The sequence below is a fragment of the Oncorhynchus masou genome, chromosome 18, assembly GCF_036934945.1.
Source record: "Oncorhynchus masou masou isolate Uvic2021 chromosome 18, UVic_Omas_1.1, whole genome shotgun sequence".
NCBI classification, from domain to species: domain Eukaryota; kingdom Metazoa; phylum Chordata; class Actinopteri; order Salmoniformes; family Salmonidae; genus Oncorhynchus; species Oncorhynchus masou.
The window spans coordinates 43,664,880-43,684,466 of record NC_088229.1 but is presented as its reverse complement, the minus strand read 5'-3'; the positions used below and the strand labels follow the sequence as shown (position 1 = coordinate 43,684,466).

At 42.2% G+C, this 19,587-nt stretch overlaps 1 protein-coding gene across 1 annotated transcript in view; it reads right to left on the bottom strand.

The window, feature by feature from the left end:
• LOC135504667 (fibulin-2-like) overlaps window positions 1-18,142 on the bottom strand; it is a 47,772-nt gene extending 29,630 nt beyond the window's left edge. Inside the window, exons 1-2 of the mRNA XM_064923434.1 lie at window positions 18,038-18,142; window positions 13,776-15,301 (exon numbers count right to left, since the gene is read on the bottom strand). Of these exons, the coding sequence (XP_064779506.1) occupies window positions 13,776-15,165 (1,390 nt within the window). The 5' untranslated portion in view covers window positions 15,166-15,301; window positions 18,038-18,142. The remainder of the gene's footprint in view (window positions 1-13,775; window positions 15,302-18,037) is intronic.
• Window positions 18,143-19,587: the final 1,445 nt, after the last annotated feature.

The window sequence follows — 19,587 nt, the reverse complement described above, 5'->3', positions numbered from 1 at the left end:
CAAAAATATTCATTTGTTGAGGGAGCTTACATTAACTCGTCAGTAATTCTCTCTTTTTATTCACCATACCTTTCCTTAGTGATTTACATTCCTTTGTTTTAGTCCTAATGGTCTTCTCTCCTTGACATGCCTTTTCATGTGAGCACTAAGCCGTTCATTTCCAGTGGAGAATTCGCTGCACAGCAGTGCATAATTTACAGGTTTAGAAATGAAAAGATATGGAAACTTTAGAGGATGCAAAGCCTCTTTGATTCATAAATATCTGTCCCCAGTCTCACCATATGACAAGCTTCTTTGAACCTGCATGAATTTGTTATTATTAGAAGACAGAGTACTTCATCAGTCATCCATTTCATTTGCATCCTATTCATTTTCTCTCCAGGTGGGATCACTGCAGTCATCATGAAACACAGTACAGAATGGTCCCATGTGCTCATCATTAAGGTAAGATATTAACAGCAGTTTGACTTGAATTCATTTAAACCTGCCAAAACAATGTTTGTGCACTGTCTTTATTTACAAACACATACTTCCTATTCTGAAATCTGGAAGCATCTACCAGTGTGGAGAGTATACCTGGTAATAATAGCGAGTCTTTACAGAACCCAAGACCATTCTACATTTTTATTTGACCATGGGAAAAAGAGCTACTGTGAAAATACCACAGTGTGGGTTTGATTGAATTGAGCCCTTTGAGTAACTTCAAAAAGGCTCTGAAACGGGACTGTGCAGATAAAGGTCAAACATTAATACTGAAACAGACCACTTTATAGTGATGGTTTTGAAACAAATACCTGGAGTAACTGAAAATATGTCTAAGCTCAGCCTGTGAATATCCCACATCCCTCTGACAAGCCTTCTCATCAAGGAACTAAAGCAAATGTGTTCCATTCAGGTGTGTAATCACCCGCATGGTGGATTCATCATGTTAGGAGGAGAGTTGTGGAGGTGGGCTTGATAGGTGGTTCGAGGTACATCTCTCTTTTCTTGGCCTGTCATTACATCTGTCTGTTAGCCTTTACAGTTTTTTACAATCTCTTATACACTTAAAGTGGTACTTGAGGCACACTCAGTGAAACCATTAACTCATGTACCTAATCTTCAGACCAAGTCTGCAAAACTGCAAGGACATCATCTGCTTTACACTCAGTTTGCAAGTTGTTAAAACAAACACACTTTTTGCAAAACACTAAACACAGTTCTCTACATTAGACACATCACTCAAAAGTAACAGGTCTCGTGTTTCGTTTGGAAAACGCTGCCATTCAAAATGCCACACCTTTACAGATTACCTAACCCAGTGTTCACGTGTGAAAACACTTATAGCTCATTTATTCACTGAGAAATCAGATCTTGAGCACTGTAAATAAGCTTCAGTTTGGCTTTCTTGGTTTCGTTGATTCTCTTTCAAAAACAAGGACATTTCTAAGTGACCCCAAACTTTTGAACGATAGTGTACTTGTACGAGTGAGTGCTATGACAAACGGCTGTGGACTCCAGTGCACACTGAACATGCAAAAGACACAAGATAGTAGTGTGTTCTACCTTTGTCACATCATTTGATGGTTTGTGTATAGAGGTTATATGCAAAAACACAATTTTGAGAAGAGTTTAAATAGTTTTGAACGAAGTGTTTGGTTTTTCAAGAGATGTGTGACGTCTTGCATGTTGTGCGTGTGTTTTGGGGTTTTGTGTGCAGAGTCTAGAGAAAAGGAGCCATAGTTTCAGAAATCATTTGTAAGCAATTGTCAAAAACTAAGTTACGGTGACATCAACCACACACGGCACTATCGCCCCCACATCCGACATCATTCTCTGAGAGGAGCAAAAAACAAGGGGAGAGCAGCTCCCATCCTCGTGCCATAAATTGGTGGCCGTCGCTGCCATACAGTTCACCTTAGTGTTAATAAAAACGAATGGATCATTCCATCTTTCCCTTTCCAGGAATGCCACTGATTTACAGTACAGGTGAGGTGTCCACATTCACACAAAACAAATGAATGGATGCTCTCTTTCTCACTCAGAAATGGTTGGTACACGTGAACATGCTCCATCCAGGTAAGCTATATTGGGATGATCGTATGCACGTGTGAGCGAATAAGCCAACATGTTACATAAGCTAAGCAGATACATTGGAGCCATGCTGTTTACACCTTTGACATCATTGTCAGAGATGACTCCATCTTGTAAATAAAATACATCACCCTGTCCTAGTTGCACTGCTTGGCCTGTCCATCAAATGCTTTCCCTGACATAACAGGGAAGAGGGGCTTCCCCCCCATATGACTCCATTTCCATGGACAGCATGTTGAAGAAGACAGTGAATCGACAGCTATTTATTCTAATCTCCCTGACAGCGAGACTGATAGTAGAACAGATAGCAGGACATGTGTGATCCATCCATCTCTCTGAAGTCTGAACTCTTGACTGGGCTGTGGTTTGTGGACAGGAGACCTGAGGGCCATCCAGACTACACGGTCTTTGATGGTTTCCCTCTCTAAACTCCAATCCCATTGCAGTTCCATGTGGTTGGATGGATGACCAGACCAGTATGCGGCACAGACACACACCTAAGTGTGCCCGATTGGCTCTGGTGATCTGAAGGAGCCCCGTAAGGTTCGAATTGACAGGTTTGCAACCAATGTTACAGTGGGGAGAACAAGTATTTAATACACTGCCAATTTTGCAGGTTTTCCTACTTATAAAGCATGTAGAGGTCTGTAATTTTTATCATAGGTACACTTCAACTGTGAGACGGAATCTAAAACAAATTGTATGATTTTAAGTAATTCATTTGCATTTTATTGCATGCCATAAGTATTTGATACATCAGAAAAGCATAACTTAATATTTGGTACAGAAACCTTTGTTTGCAATTACAGAGATCATACATTTCCTGTAGTTCTTGACCAGGTTTGCACACACTGCAGCAGGGATTTTGGCCCACTCTTCCATTCAGACCTTCTCCAGATCCTTCAGGTTTCGGGGCTGTCGCTGGGCAATACGGACTTTCAGCTCCCTCCAAAGATGTTCTATTGGGTTCAGGTCTGGAGACTGGCTAGGCCACTCCAGGACCTTGAGATGCTTCTTACGGAGCCACTCCTTAGTTGCCCTGGCTGTGTGTTTCGGGTCGTTGTCATGCTGGAAGACCCAGCCATGACCCATCTTCAATGCTCTTACTGAGGGAAGGACGTTGTTGGCCAAGATCTCGCAAAACATGGCCCCATCCATCCTCCCCTCAATACGGTGCAGTCGTCCTGTCCCCTTAGCAGAAAACCTTCCCCAAAGAATGATGTTTCCACCTCCATGCTTCATGGTTCGGATGGTGTTCTTGGGGTTGTACTCATCCTCCAAACACGGCGAGTGGAGTTTAGACCAAAATGCTCTATTTTTGTCTAATCAGACCACACGACCTTCTCCCATTCCTCCTCTGGATCATCCACATGGTCATTGGCAAACTTCAGACGGGCTTGGACATGCTTGAGCAGGGGGACCTTGCGTGCGCTGCAGGATTTTAATCCATGCCCCACGAGGTGAGATCTTGCATGGAGCCCCAGACCGAGGGTTATTGACCGTCATCTTGAACTTCTTCCATTTTCTAATAATTGTGGCAACAGTTGTTGCCTTCTCACCAAGCTGCTTGCCTATTGTCCTGTAGCCCATCCCAGCCTTGTGCAGGTCTACAATTTTATCCCTGATGTCCTTACACAGCTCTCTGGTCTTGGCCATTGTGGAGAGGTTGGAGTCTGTTTGATTGAGTGGACAGGTATGGACAGGTGTCTTTTATACAGGTAACGAGTTCAAACAGGTGCAGTTAATACAGGTAATGAGTGGAGAACAGGAGGGCTTCTTAAAGAAAAACTAACAGGTCTGTGAGAGCCGAAATTCTTACTGGTTGGTAGGTGATCAAATACTTATGTCATGCAATAAAATGCAAATTAATTACTTAAAAATCATACAATGTGATTTTCTGGATTTTTGTTTTAGATTCCATCTCTCACAGTTGAAGTGTACCTATGATAAAAAATGACAGACCTCTACATGCTTTGTAAGTAGGTAAACCTGCAAAATCGGCAGTATATCAAATACTTGTTCTCCCCACTGTATATAAGGAGCCTGGTTTAGGGTCTGGTTGGGGATGCTTTACTCACAATTATGTAAAATATTTATGTGAAAAATTTAAATAAATACAACTAATTTGATTTATGTTGAAACAGACTAAAATAGATAGAGCTGTTGAATGTGATTATTTCCCTACATGTAGAGCAATGGATATATGCAGCACACCCTCACCAGACCTATAATTTACTCTAACTCGAGGAGCCATTTCTTGTTGGTGTTCTTTGGGTAATATCTCACAGCCGGCCATCACAAGTCAACAAGCAGGAAATGATCTACTACCATGCCTTTACAAACCCATCCAAATCCAGATTTTGCATTTTGTGGAAAACATAACACCAAATACCATGGGACAAACATTGTCCAATTGGTCATGGTTGGATTTGCAAGCTGCAGTTAAAACAGTCTAATGTTACTATATAGAAAGAAAAAGGTTTTATTTCCAAAAGGTACAGTATTAGTGTTTCCTTTTCATTATTGCCTTTATGTTAACAGTGCCCCCTTTTATGGCAATACTGAAGATTACATATATATTTCATAATACGCTTACAAACCCAATTAGTTATACTGCAATAACTTTATTAAATATAAAGCGTGTGCACACACACACTCAAGAGGGTTGCATTTCGGGGAGCTGTCCATCTGTGGTCACGCAAGTAAACCTCTAATCTTATTAGGCCCATTGTAAATGTTTTACTGCCAAATCATAACACATCGATGAAGAATAATAATGCATATCATCTAATCTTTAGCCATGAGAACAGATTTATGGTTGGTTGGAAATGGCTGGTCATTGGTCTTGACTGCAGCTGTTATTCAGTTGTAATGTATAACCAATCTCATGCTTTTTATAGATCTTGTTGACGATCTGGTTTCTGCATTTGGCCTTGTTGTCTTAGTATTTTTAATTATAAGTGGTTTTGCAGATCCGTTTGCCGGTTTATGGCAAGGATATGTTGCAATAATGAGATATTCCTTAATTCCTGGAAATGACCTGGAAATCCCCCTAGATTGGATAGAGAGTCAACCACCTGCAAGCCCATCCTGACAGTAGTGGTAGAGATTAACCCTGATGTGGCCAGGTCTGGAATTCCCAATCCTTTTATCCTCACCAAAATTACATATCTGCCTAGTTCACTCCCAGATGCTACAGTATGTTTTTTGGGACAGTACATGTTGATTTTTTTAATTCTCTTTTTTTTTACCACATTTTTGGTTGTTGGGGGGGTTTACAGGTACAATTTCAATTTCAATTCATGTATTCGGTTTATATAACATGTATCGTGGGCTGCCACGCAAGAGAAAAACAAAAGTAAGAAATACATAGAGAAATGATCATATTGATCAAACCGGATTTTGTAATAGTAAAATTGGTATATAAAGAAAAATAAACAAAAAGGAGGTGGGCCTACACCCCCAACTCCCCATCCCATTCCCCCCAACCCCACATATCTTAGTCCAACCGCCTGCATCTAAGCATTTAACTGCAGGGAACTACCACATCCTATGAAGGAATGTGCCTACCTGATTTAGGCGACACAGTGAACACAGGGAGTTGAGGCCAATTTCATTGTAAAACTTTTCCTTGGTGTTAAATACAGTCTGTGAACAAACTTAAAATGTATAGTTTAATGGCTTGCATTATGAGAAGCAAAGTTCATATTTCTCCATATTATGTTCCAGTGAAAGGGTTGTTCAGATTCACTAAGGTCTGTGGACCATACTTTTTTAATGGCTAGCTCATAATATGAGCTTTCCAAAAGTTGTTTATATATTATAGAGATCAGTCCTTTCGGGAGCCTAGATAATTTTCTCGTTGTAGGGTTCAGTGGTTGGGTTTCCCAAGGGACTCCATAGGCCAGCATAGGTGACCTAAGTTGTCAATATAAGAAAAAATAGTTGCCTGGTAATATGTATGTATCCTTCGAATCTTGGAATGTTCTTAAACCATTACTGTCCATGATATAGGCAAGGGTACGGATTCCTCATTTGGACCATTGGGGGGGGATGCAAAAGGCATTATTGCAACCCTCCAGATCGCAAGGCATTATTGTGAAGTAATGGAGTATGAGTCATTTTGATTTCCAGTTACATCGTTTTTCAATTATGCGCGAAATAGAATTTGTGTGAACAATAATACAACCAAGGCGTAGTTTACATTGTTTAAGGCATATATCAGTGAAGACGACCTCTTCCAGGCCAATAGGATACACCATATTTCTCTGTAAAGGCCAGGGGGCAGAATAATCATGTCTAAACCAATTTAATGCCAGTTCCTGGAAATACAATTGGTACGCGTAGTCCTCCTACGTCTTTCCCTCTTAGTAAGTTTGTTAATGTTATGCGGGATCGATTACCTTGCCAAATACAAATGTAAACCACACTATTAATTTTATCCCAACAGCCAGAAGGGGGAGATATGGGAAGCATTGAACTACCGAAATTTAGCCGTTGCAATATATTCATTTTGACAAAAGATATTCTGCTGGTTAAAGCAACTGGGATGTTAGTCCATCTACTGAGGTCAAATTGAATTGATTTGAGCACTCTGTTAAAGTTTCTAGCAATAGAGCCTCCCGAGTGGCACAGCGGTCTAAGACACTGCTTCGCAATGCTTGAGGCGTCACTACAGACGTGGATTCGATCCCAGGCTGTGTTGCAGGAGGTCGCAATTGGGTGACCCATGAGGCAGCGCACAATTGTCCAGGTTTGGCCGGATGGGATTTCCTTGTCCCATCGTGCTCTAGCAGCTCCTTGTGGCGGGCTGGGTGCATGCACACTGACTTCGGTCGCCAGTTGGAGGGTGTTACCGCCGACACTTTGGTGCGGCTGGCTTCCGGGTTAAGCAAGCAGTGCGGCTTGGCAGGGTCGTGTTTTGGAGGACACATGGCCCTCGACCTTTGCCTCTCCCGAGTCAGTACAAGAGTTGCAGAGATTGGACAAGACTGTATAATAGCAATTGGGTAAAAATAAATATTTACAGTGCCTTTGGAAAGTATTCAGACCGTTGACTTTTGTCATATTTTGTTAGGTTACAGCCTTATTAGAAAATGTATTAAATAGTTGTTTTTCCCGCATCAATCTACACACGATACCCTATAATGACAAAGCAAAAACAGGTTTTTAGAAATGTTTGCAAATGTATAAAAAAATGTTTTTAAATATTACATTTGCATAAGTATATTACATAATATTACATCATACAATATTGCATCCGACTCTTTACTCGGTACTTTGTTGAAGCATCTTTGTCAGCAAATCCAGCATTGAGTCTTCTTGGGTATGATGCTATAAGCTTGGCACACCTGCATTTAGGGAGTTTCTTCCATTCCTCTCTGCAGATCCTCTCAAGCTCTGTCAGGTTGGATGCGGAGCATTGCTGCACAGCTATTTTCATGTCTCTCCAGAGATGTTCGATCGGGTTCAAGTCTGGGCTCTAGCTGGGCCACTCGAGGACATTCAGAGACTTGTCCTGAGCCAGTCCGGCGTTGTCTTCGCTGTGTGCTTAGGGTCGTTGTCCTGTTGGAAGGTGAACCTTCGCCCCAGTCTGAGGTCCTGAGTGCTCTGGAGCAGGTTTTCATCAAGGATATCTCTGTAGTTTGCTTCTATATTATTATTTCTACAAACCTGTTTCACATTGTCAATATTGTGGACAGATTGCTGAGGATTTGTATTTATTTAATCCATTTAGAATAAGGCTGTAACTTAAGAAAATGTGGAAAATGTCAAGGGGTCTGAATACTTTCTGAAGGCACTGTATATAACAAAATAACCAAATAATAGCCATTTTTTTATGTAAAACGTTTCTTGCAATGGTTTTATCTAAGGAAGAAAATATATATACTCCTAAATATTTAATATGGGAAACAATTGGGATTCAATAAGTAGAGATGGAGTCCTCGTTCAGGGTCTTGAGAGGCGGTGGAGCAGATTTGGTTAGGATTCATTTTATAACTTGAGACAAAGTTGAATTTATCTATGATCTTCAATGCGTTTGGGAGCGATTGAGATATATTGTCTAGATGTAGTCAAATATTGTCTGGGTATAATGAGATTAGGGAAATTGTTGTTATTTCGTTCGATTGACGAATTGCCTGGGCCAGGGGTTTCATGGATAATAAAAATAGCAAAGGTGAATATTGGCTCACCTTATCTACTTCTTCTTGTGATTCTGAACAGAGCAGATACTGCCTGTTATGACAATGTCTGAGGGATTTGGCATATACAGTCAAGTCCATAAATATTTGGACATTGACCAAGTTACTATTATTTTAGCTGTCTACCACAGCATATTGGAGTTGAAATTAAACAATGAATATGATTTGAGCGTATTTACATCCAAATCAGGTGAATGGTGTAGGAATTACAGCACTTTATAAACGTGCCCCCCTTTTAAAGGGACCAAAAGTAATTGGACAATTGTCTGCTCAGCTGTTCCATGATCAGGTGTGTTTTATTCCCTCATTAGTTAATTTACAAGTAAGCAGATAAAAAGTCTAGAGTTTATTTCAAGTGTGGCATTTGCATTTGGAATCTGTTGCTGTTAACCCTCAATATGAAGTCCAAAGAGCTGTCACTGCCAGTGAAGCAGGCCATCATTAGGCTGAAAAATCTAAACAAACCCTTCAGAGAGATGGCAAAAACATTAGGTGTTGGCAAATCAACTGTTTGGTACATTATTAACAAGAAAGAACACACTGGTGAGCTCAGGAACACCAAACGGCCCTGAAGACCACGGAAAACAACTGTGGTGGATGACAGAATAATTATTTCCCTGGTGAAGAAAAACCCTTTTCACAACAGTTGTCCAGATCAAGAACACCCTCCAGGAGGTAGGCATAGCTATGTCAAAGTAAAGAGAAGACTTCACCAGAGTAAATACAGAGGGTTTACCACAAGATGTAAACAGGAAGACCACATCTAAAAAAGCCTGTACAGTTCTGGAACAACATCCTATGGCTAGATGAGACAAAGATCAACTTGTACCAGAATGATGGGAAGAGAAGAGTATGGAGAATGGAAAGAACTGCTCACCATCCAAAGCATACCACCTCATCTGTGAAGCTTGGTGGAGGTGGTGTTATGGCGTGGGCATGTATGGCTGCCTATGGAACTGGTTCCCTTGTATTTATTGATAATGTGACTGCTGACCAAAGGAGCAAGATGAAGTCTGTGTTTAGGGCTATATTATCTGCTCAGATTCAGCCAAATGCTTCAAAAGTCATTGGATGGTGCTCACAGAAATGTGGGCAATGACCTGAAGCATAGTGCGAAAGCAAACCAATATTTTTTTATGGCAAAGAAGTGGAATGTTCTGCAATGGCCAAGTCCATCACCTGACATGAATCCAATTGAGCATGCATTTCACTTGCTGAAAGCAATTCTGAAGGCAAAATGCCCCAAGAACAAGCAGGAACTTAAGACAGCTGCAGTAAAGGTATGTCAGAGCATCACCAGGGAAGAAACCCAGCAGCTGGTGATGTCTATGGGTTCCAGACTTCAGGCAAAGAATTTGCAACCAAATATTAAAACTCACAATTTAATTTATGATTACGTTAGTTTGTCCAATTACTTTTGAGCCCCTAAAATTGTAGAGAAAATGGTTGCAATTCCTACATGGTTCATACAATACTTTTGACAAAGATCTTAAATTAATGTCTACACTTAAAGCACATCTTGATTGTTTCCTTTCAAATCCATTGTGGTGGCGTACAGAGGCAAAATTATGCAAATTGTGTTACTGTCCAAATACTTATGGACCTGACTGTAGTATTTTAATCATATAAATAACATTGGAGCCACAGTTCCAAGACAGACCAGTGATATGACCATTCTAGTCTGTCAAAAGCTTTTTCTGCATCGAGAGATAAAACAGCCCAAGGAGCTGTTGTTTCTGATGAAGCATGTAAGATATGTAATAGTCAATGGTTATCCGAGGATAAACGTTTTTGAGCAAAGCCTATTTAATCCGTGTGGAAAGATTTGATTAACTAAGTCTCGAGACGTGACAACATTTTGTAAAAGAGATGAATATCTGTGTTTATCACAAAAACATGAGAACACTGGGTGGCATCCTTACCTTTTTTTAATGAAAGTGGAATTAGTGCTGTATTCACATCTCTCAGAAATGAACCTACGGGGGCCTCCCGTGTGGCACAGTGGTCTAAGACACTGCATCACAGTGCTAGTTGTGCCACTAGAGATCCTGGATCAAGTCCAGGCTCTGTCGCAGGCGACCGGGAGACCCATGGGGCAGCGCACAATTGGCCCAGCGTCGTCTGGGTTAGGGGAGAGTTTGGTCTGTCCTCCGTGCGGCTGACTTCCGTGTCAAGAAGCAGTGCAACTTGGCTGGGTCGTGTTTCGGAGGATGCACGGCTCTTGACCATTGCAGCAATGGGACAAGACTGTAATTACCAATTGGATACCACAAAAAGGGTAAAAAAACAGCTGTGTTAATCATTTTGAGCAATAGTGGACTGGTGAGAGAAGAGGAGTTCTTAATTCTTTCTTTATTTAGCCCTTAAGGATGCAATGTGCTGTAGCCCCACAAGGAAGCAGCCCCAATCTGTATACACTTCGATATATTGTCCGTTGTTCATTAATTGGTATGGTGTCTGTCATCATTGGCTAAATGTCTTGGACCATAAATAATGTAATAATAGCCAAGTCCAATGTGCAGTAATAATAATAACAGCAACAATAATAGTGTTCCATTTACCCAATTGAGGGGGTGTCCTTATCATTGTCTTGTGCTGAGTTCAACATCATAACCATAGGCTAGGCTGTATGATTGTGTGTGGAAGCCTACCTGAATACTGAGCCAGTGTTGCCTGACACCAATACTGAAGGTGACAATTACAGCAAAGTGGCCACTGAAAATGATAGTTTTGCACGAAAGTCCAAAATGGACTTGAACTTTTGTACACATCTAACATTTTCCCCATGCCTGTTTAACAGATCAATCCCAAAATGGCTTCAGCTTGGTTGAGTAGGGTAAGTGGGTTCCCTAATGAGCAGGAGGAGTGAGTGTGAAGGTGTAGTCTAGCTGAGCTCCAGTGATTACTGGTTGGATTGGGAGGCCCAATGCCTTGTGGGAGAAGAGTAATCAAAGTGGATCATGAGGGAGCAATGAGTATCGTCTGGCAATCAGGCCACAACAGAGGTCTCATTCATCACTTCCATATTATGCCCTTTTCAAGTACAACCCCCCAAGACATCCTACACCACCACGACCATGACCACCACGGAGTGCCTAGAAATCCCCATACCATGTAGTTGGTAGAGGGAGGGACGTAGCCCAGACTCTAGATGGAGCAGGGTAGTTATCGACTCTAACAGAAAGAAAAATGATTTACCTTGGACCGCTTTCCAATAGAAACCAGGACTGTTTATGTGTAGTGAATATATTTTGTGTTTTTGAAGTGCATGCTTTCTCCTTTCCTCTCCGAATGACTCTGGCATGCTGCCCTAATGGGGGTTGATAACAGGCATAACTCAGGGACCTTATCGATTGAGTCTCTTCCTGTCCTTAAGGATGTCTCCATGCTGGACCCTCTTTCCCTTCACCCCGTGACCATGACTTCTGACCCTTAACAATGTCAGCTTGACCCAGGGGGCTGGACAGTTGCCAGGCTAGTCATCTTTGTCTCCACTGCCCCTGGGAATGAGCTGCTCCAAATGGGACAGAGATACTCAGAGTGTGCTGGACAGACATTTACGTGAATGAACTTAGACTCTCTGTCAACCTACTTTGAAGCAACAGTAATCTAACATTTCATTCTTGGATCATACCCTAATATTCAGATATGCAGCGTAGAAAACAGCTGAGGGCATCTGTCACAACAAATATATGTGTCGCACTGCATCCAAGGCAAGCTGGGGGATATTAACTCATAGGCACTTACAAGCCATACTGGAGAAGTTGACTTTGGCCTTGCCTTTAGAAACAAATTGTGTGAATGGTAAACACCAATGCCAATAATGACCTGGCATATTTCAATCTTCTCGCTCTCGTGAATCCTTGCTGCATGGAATGTACGTGATAGGTATCTCTCATGCTAACTCCCAAAGAAACACCCCATACAGCTAATACATACACTATACATTCCTATGGAGGCCAAGTGCTGAAAGCAGAAAAAAATCCCAACAGGTCTCAACAGTTATAGTATAGTAAAGAAGGGTGTCTAGTCAAAGCTGGGAAAATCCACAGTTGACTGTCACACACTACCTACTTACAGTATAGTGCAAGAGTCTGAATTCCTATAGCGCTGACCTAGTTTGTACTGTAATTCAGTAGCTGTGGCAGTGCTAAAATCAGGAGGAGATTATTACATTTTAGTGCAGTTTTAGTGCAGTACACTGAAATCCTATTATGTGTAATCCATAGTAGTACTGTAGATATTATAAAAGGTAAACCCGTAAACCCTATTGGAATCTCAAGAACTGATTGAGGATTTTTTTCTTCCAGTGGGAAACCTAGATTTCATGAGAACATGATGCAACATATTGGAGGCCCCTTACAGTGGTAATTTGAAGGTCGTACACAATCACAGGTATTACCTATGAATATGTGTTACAAACAACCCCAATTTCAAAGCAGAGATGGTGACCCGCTGGCCTCAATCTTGTTGATGATCCCTGCTCTATGAATACTGTACTCTCTTAACCCATCCTCCAGACATTTAGCTAGTCTCTTCATGATCTGTTCTCCATCTCAGAAGCTCCTCTCGATGTACAGTATTTATGCCTTGGGGAGGGCTGCTAATGCTGAGCCTACTGATGATTGTACGCGAGGGACACTGCTACAGAATCTACAGAAGCTGAGTGGGTGGCAGGTAGCCTATCTGTTAGAGCGTTGGGGCAGTAACCGAAGGACGCTGGTTTAAATACCTGAGGTGACTATGCAAAAATTTGCTGATGTGCCCTTAACCTAATTTGCTCCAGGGGCACTGTGCTGCTACGGCTGACCCTGTAAAACAACACATTTCACTGCAGCTATCTGATATACACTTTAAAAATATAAAAACATTTGGTGTTCAGGAGGCTACTGGGAAGAGGGAAGACCTGATGAAGACACCACAAGGAAGATGTCACATTACTGTATCTAGCTGTCACTTTGGGTTTGAATTAACGCAAACATGGAAACAATCCCTGAATTCTCCAGATGACTCGATTGTAGTCCTTTATTGCGGGGTTATCCTAAGGAATTTCTATTTGATAAAATGAACTTGAACTTTCTAGAAAAGTGGAAGGCTCACTGTCTAGAGACCGTATGCTTTCCGTGAAGCCTAGTTTTTACTGGACCTGTGTCAGCTCGCAGCTACTATAGACTGATTAAGAATGTCATAGGATGTAAGAGAAGGAGGGCAGTACATCATCTGATGTTCTAGTTCTTACACTGGGCTACTGTCTTCACAGGCACACATTTATAAACCATTACATTGGATGAATGTGGTTCCTATCTTTTAATGAACAAAATGCATATGAAAGAACTGCTTTTATGTATGGCCTTTAACTAGGTCTCAGAGGACATTGTAGGAGATTTACTTACCCTAAATACAAGTACAGTAATTATAAAAAATGAATACAAAAATATCAGCAGCACACTATTATTTTAGACTGTGGACTGGTAGAGTGGCCATATATTGCTGACTTACCCTCAGTGTTTCGAGACTGTTCGTTTGGGCCCTGGTAGTTGAAGAGGACCTGGGACTGTCTCCTGGCTGCCTGGTCTCCTTCCTCCCTCATGACAGGAGCACTGCTGGTTGGGCTGAACTTCACTGCGAGAAAGTCCTGGTCAAGTTTACTCTGGGGCTTTGTGGGCTCCTCAAGATGCTCCTCAAGGTGCTTCTCATGGTGCCACCCGTAGCTTTGGGATGAACGACTGCCATCATGGTGGCTACTGTTTTGGTTGTCTCTGTGTTTGTGGCGGCCAGTGTGTCTCACTCCCTTGTCACTATTGACAGTTTGTGTGATGTCCTTCGAAGTGTTACTCTTCATCACTAAGTCACCATCTCTGTGATGTCTGCTGTCCTGGTCAACAACTTCCTGTTGATGCCTGTGGCTCTCTGAGGTAACTTCCTGTTTAGTTGTTGTTGTTGTTGTTGAGGTTGTTGACTCCCCCTGGGCCTTTGAGGTGGTCTGGTCCATGTGATGTGGATCCGCGGTAACAGTCACCTCCTCTCTTGTCTCCTGATCATATGTTCCCAGTCTCTCTCTCAGCTCCTGCTTCAGGTCATTAAATATCTCATAAGTAGGAAAGCTTGTCTCAGCATAGGATGGTGACACTGTGGTCGATTCTGTTGTCTGGACCAGGTCTTGTGGTATAGTAGATGAGGAGTCAGGCAGTGTGTAGTCATAATCCTTATCTTCATCCAGGACAGGTGGGTCCGGTTTGTAAAGAGGTAGGGTGTTACCGGGGGCGAGTAGGTCTAATGGGCTTGTCTGTTTATTGTCATGCGGTTTGCTGAGGTCTCTCAGAGAGATGTTTTTTTGTCTGGTTGTTGCTAACATGGGCTTCTTCATGTGACGAGGGTCGCAGTCAGGGATAGGAGAACACATCAGGCTCCCGCCATCGTTAGGACAGTGACACACCTGACACGGGTCCATCTGGAAGGAGTGACCCGCTTCATACTTCAGGTTGCCTCGGACACAACCGATGCTCTCACACTGCGGACACCCATCTGCAGGTTCCACGACAGTGATGCAGTTGGGAGGGATCTGGGGACATGGGATGAAATGGCACCCGATCCTCCCGCCTCCCTGTGGACAAGAACATTCTGTGCTTCCGAAATCCACAAAGTAAGATTCTCCTTCTGGAACTTTCCCATTCCGGAAGCCTGCGTGGATGCAGTCATAGTACTGATAACCTTCACATGAGCATCCTATTTTAACGCAGGTGGCACAGCAAGCGTCCTTCTCCAAAACCTCCTCAATACAGTTGTCCAACACTGGACAATCCACGCCTGTACAGTCCCTTTGGCTTAGACAGGTGCCCAGGCACAACAGGAGCACACATTGAAACAGCATCAGTTTTTCTTGGTTCATTTTTCATAAAAGTCCCAGAGCCCAAGAACAATTGTTGAAAATGGAATTTGATGATAACTATTGTCCACAGTCTTCTGCAGGCGACCTGGAGTGAGAATGATGTTGAAGGTTTTGATTTCAAATGGCCTCCTTTAACCTGTGAGAATGAAAGAGAAATAACATGACATTACTGTTATGTCAACCTACTGCAGTGACAGAACCACAAGATCATCACCAAGTCCATCACCAAGGCATCACCAAGTTGTTTGTCATTGAACTGGGTCCCACCAGTCTCCACTGATTAAACCAGCGATCATTACTGTCATTAGGCCTATAATAAAATTGACCATTGGGCTAATGTATGTTTTTCCATGCCCATTCTCTGGTCACAGGACAGCTCGGGATGCATACTGTGGTTTTCATTACATTGCTATGGAAAAGTGGCTACAGGTAATGCCGGATAGGGATAGGGGGAAATATGGACAACCCTAGACAAACCGTCCAAAGTTAGAAAAGAAAAGGCACTGTACCTGACAGCTCCTACACACAGAATAACACCGATAAAGAGAGGACAAAGCTCATGCACCACAGTAGGCTTAATGTGGTTGCTAGTGTCAGAGATTTTCCAAATCTGCAATTCAAAAATGTGTCCTTTCTAAGAAGTACGTTCTGTAACTTTTAATAAGATGCATTTCTTACACTACTGTATGGAGACTGAACAATCTTTGCAGTGATCCATATCCAGCCAATTCTAAACTCGTGTGTGTGATCCAAGTCAGTGATGGGACTACAAATCAGAGAATCTATTGAAAACCAGGTGTTTTCTATTTCACTTTTCCTGTTTTTCCCCCCAACTGTTCGTGTGCTTGATCCAGTCCTAAGAAACACTATAACGTTTCAATCAAAGAAATCTGTTGGTACGATTCTATAAGTTATTTTCAAAATGCATTCCAGTTCTAAGTGAAACATGGTGTATAAAACAAATATTAGATCCATTCCTAACATTTGACTAATCTTTAACACCGACCTTAACCCAGTTGAGGAATATGAACAGTGTTAGACTCAAAAGACACACACATAGCACAACAGCCCAGACTCACTGCCCCCATAATGCTTAGAAACAGCTTGCTGGTGCATGGATTCCAACATATGGTGGAGCAGTTTGGGAGGGCAAAAGTCACCCAGTGTTGACATGGTATATTTTCCTCAATAGACACCCTTCACGCTCATGTGTACGTTGGTTGTATGGAGAAGCCTGCACTGACACGTCTTTAAACTCCCAGCAGCAACTCATAACTCTACATACAGTCCCTCTGTTTTCTATATCAACATATTCCTGCCATATGATGTCCTGGTTCCATGACTATATTTTAATGAGAATGTTGAGTTTATTAACCTGCATATATATAGATTTATGGTGTGCTGCTCTGTGTTGAGGAATCCTATTATCTTGGCACAAATATGCCCTTCAGTGCTGATTATGTAGGGGACCATGCACTTCCTTTCAGTGAGGATTCTATCACTAACACAACCCCTCTGTGTTAAAGTCAACCAATCACAGGTTATGGCAGTCACAGCCAACTGCAGAGTTTTTCTAAATGAAATATTACAATCTCCCCTTCCAAATTCAACGTTTCTTCAAATGATACGTTTTTGAGAGCCATTAGACATCCAACTGGAAATAAAACATTGGTTCTGGCTACTTCTCGCACATCTGGGGCTACGTCTCTCTCACTTCATCATACCAGACCACAGAATGAGAAGGACTGCAGCACAGACGAATGCACCACTTAGACAGTCAATGATGGCTTTGTATGCAGCGGGTAAGGAATCATTTTAACAGGTCTCACAGTCTTGACTGGCATGTGCCCCACTGGTTTGGTGTTTTAATGATGTTGAATTCAGCACATGGCATGCAACGACATGGCATGATGTACTGCATCGAAGGCTGAGGCTCAGAGTTCCTATGTCTGCCACAGCTGACAGTGAGATTCATAAAAGAAAAAGAAAGTTGGGGCTGGGCAAATCAAACTAATTGTATAAACATGTGCCACTCACTCTAAACCACTACCAGAATCTGTGATAAGAAAGATAAAGTGAATGGAAGACAAATCTAGTCGCTGTATCTTTACTGACCTATGTAAGATTAGTTTATTTAAATGAAACAAATTATAGTTTTTTTTCTATCAGCTAAAACAATGTCCAAAGTTTTCCAGACAATGTTTGTGTACATGGTTTGCTCATGTACCTCTCCTAGTACCAAGGAGTTTGAGCAAAGGATACAGAAAACATTGTTGTCATGTGATTTAACAGGAAAAGTTCTCAACAGTAATGTTTGTCTTCGTGTATTTAAATACTATATTTTCTGACTGGTGTAAAGATTTAAAGATAGACTGACATTATCTTGTATGATATCTGCTAGGCTGCGAATAATGACTTGAATGTAATAAAGTCAGTAGCCTGAGGTTTGATAAGGTGCACAAACTCACAGAGCCAAATCACTTTTAACAAATATTACTGTTTACGTTTTGTCATTACATACAAATGGACATAAGCAATAGACTTCAGGGCTGAGAATACTCCATAATTTGATATTGGAAACAGAACTTTTTTTCTCTCTGTGTTTTAACAATAAACGTTAAGTGTGAAAGTGAAATAGGCATAATTTAATAGAGGATAAATAAAATCCTGAAATGTTCTTAGTTATGTGGAGAATTAAATGTCAATATAACCTGCCATGCACATAACTGATGGGTAGAAATGTTGGAAAGGAAAACCATAATTTTTTACATGTTACATGCAGTCTCTTATAAGGTTAACACATAAACACATTCTCACAAACAAGCGTGCAAAGGCAGTGAGGCAGTGATTGAAAAGTTTTTCTTTGCCTTACCTCTCAGTTCTGTCAGTGTGCGACCGGTATCTTGTATGCTGGCCCAAAGTTAGCTGAGCGCATTCTGAAGAGAAGGGGGATGTGCAAGCGCTCTCTGAAAACTGAGAGAGGATAGGGGCGGAACAAAAACTTTGCCCTCCGAATACTTCAGCAAATCACTTATGAGGTCAGGAATACTTTTGCGCCTCTATTTCATTAAGCTGCTGATTCACGTTTGAACGAATTCCAAATCGCTTCAATCTGTGTATCTAGCTGCTGTTTTACTTTATTGAAATAGGCTGCTTGATGTCACATTCCAATATTAGTCTTTGCACTTGGGTTTATTTGACGAATGCAGTCATTTTCCCCATTTACATTGTCATTATTGTGACGTTGTATATTGTCATTCCAGATGATTCACCCAAAAGTAGGTTGTGCTGGTGAATAACTCTAACTATTATACCCATGTTATGCCCATCTAATGTCCATAACTTGAAAAGAATAAAGGCTAAAAAGCCTACACACAATAATCAAACTCTCCTGCAAATCTTCTCACTCAATAAGAAAATATCACATGATCTCTGCGGCTCTTTGTCAAGTTTGTTATAACGATGAGACCAAGGCACAGCGTGATGTGAATACATCTTCTTTAATAACAACGAAGAAACACTAAACAAACTTACAAAACGAACGTGACGCTATAAATATAATGAGTGCAGACACAGGAAACTACACATAGACAATAACCCACAAATTACCCAAGGTATATGGCTGCCTAAATATGGTTCCAAATCAGAGACAACGATAAACAGCTGCCTCTGATTGAGAACCAATCTAGGCAACCATAGACATAAACACCTAGACAAGTCACAACCCCATAAACATACAAAAACCCTAGACAGGTCAATACACATATCACCCTCGTCACACCCTGACCTAACCAAAATAATAAAGAAAACAAAGAATACTAAGGTCAGGGTGTGACAGTACCCCCCCCCCCAAAGGTGCGGACACTCGGCCGCAAACCTAAAGCTATATGGGAGGGTCTGAGTGGGCATCTAACCTTGGTGGCGTCTTAGGTTCTGGACGCCACCCACTTCTTTATACTGAGGGCTGGGGACCCTCGATGGAGACCCCGGTCCGGGGACCGTCGCTGGAGACCCCGGGCTGGGGACCGTTGTGGTAGGTTCCGGACTGTGGCCCGTCGTTAGAGGTTCCGGTCTGTAAACTGTCGCCGGACGCTCTGGACTGGGCACTGTCGCCGGACGCTCTGGATTGGGCACTGTCGCCGGACGCTCTGGACTGGGTACTGTCGCCGGACGCTCTGGACTGGCTACTGTCGCCGGACGCTCTGGACTGGCAAGGCACACTATAGGCCTGGTGCGTGGTGCCGGCACTGGTGGTACCAGGCTGGGTACACACACCTCAGGGTGAGTGCGAGGAGCAGGAACAGGGAGTAATGAACCCTGGAGGCGCACTGGAGGCCTGGTGCGTGTTGCTGGCACTGGTGGTACCGGGCTGGGGACACGCACCTCAAGGTGAGTGCAGGGAGGAGGAAAAGGGCGTACTGG